General features: G+C 44.9%; 1 protein-coding gene across 1 annotated transcript; it reads right to left on the bottom strand.

Annotated features, from left to right (window-relative positions):
• LOC109505865 (uncharacterized) lies at nt 1-294 on the bottom strand. The gene has a single exon (XM_019850640.1). It carries the CDS (start codon nt 292-294, stop codon nt 1-3), a length of 294 nt encoding a protein of 97 aa, XP_019706199.1.
• Between the last annotated feature and the right edge of the window lie 542 nt (nt 295-836).

The raw sequence follows: 836 nt of genomic DNA, 5'->3' as shown, positions 1-836 counted from the left end.
CTAATCCCCCAACAACTTACGCAGCTCGTCCAAGGTTGGCGGTCCCATGAGCTCCCCCTGTTGCACCCGTGCTGGATTGTTGCCTCGCTCTCGTCCCCCTCCTACTCCACCAATAATGGATTCCTGAACCCTCCCGGTCTTATGTCCAGAGCCGCCGCTGTTGTCCTCAGATGCCTTCGTCCCCACCGTCGAGTCCTTCCCGGTGAGGCTCTGGACGATGGATTTGAAGTGGGTGGCGTCCGTTTCCACGAACTGGGTCTCAATTATCTTCACCCTCGTCCCCTCGCTCGACATGGAATTAATAGAGAAATGGAACTCCCTTCGTTGTGATGATGATTAGATGATGGAGTTATGGTAGCCCCTCTCTCCAGATATATGTGATAAAATATCAGGACTGGACCGGACCAGAGACGACCAACCCACAATGGTCAACAAATCGTGCCTGGAAGGGAATAGTCAGCTCGTTTAGTCCGGACTCTTACCCAATCGTAAGGGATCTAGAGAAGTTTCAACTTCCCAACTTGGGTTCTGAGGAAAGCTGGACTTTTTTTTCCCTTTTTTTTGTTTGAGAAAAGAAAAGGTCGTATGTGGCCCTTATTAACGGTTGACGTGCAAATCTTGTTAACCGTTGATAAGGGACCGCAATTTCTCTGCTCACCTGAATAAAATGATATTAATAAATTTGACTCTTTCTGTTAGCTAAAAGTTTACAATTTTATTTTGAATAGTGCTAAATCCATGCAGAAATCTCATCAAAAATTGCATTTATACCTATGGTGCATATTCCTGTAGGAGAATTATAACACATAAAATATGTAATATTATTGTGAGATTTC

The sequence above is a fragment of the Elaeis guineensis genome, chromosome 2, assembly GCF_000442705.2.
Source record: "Elaeis guineensis isolate ETL-2024a chromosome 2, EG11, whole genome shotgun sequence".
NCBI classification, from domain to species: domain Eukaryota; kingdom Viridiplantae; phylum Streptophyta; class Magnoliopsida; order Arecales; family Arecaceae; genus Elaeis; species Elaeis guineensis.
This window is presented reverse-complemented; position numbering and strand designations above follow the sequence as displayed.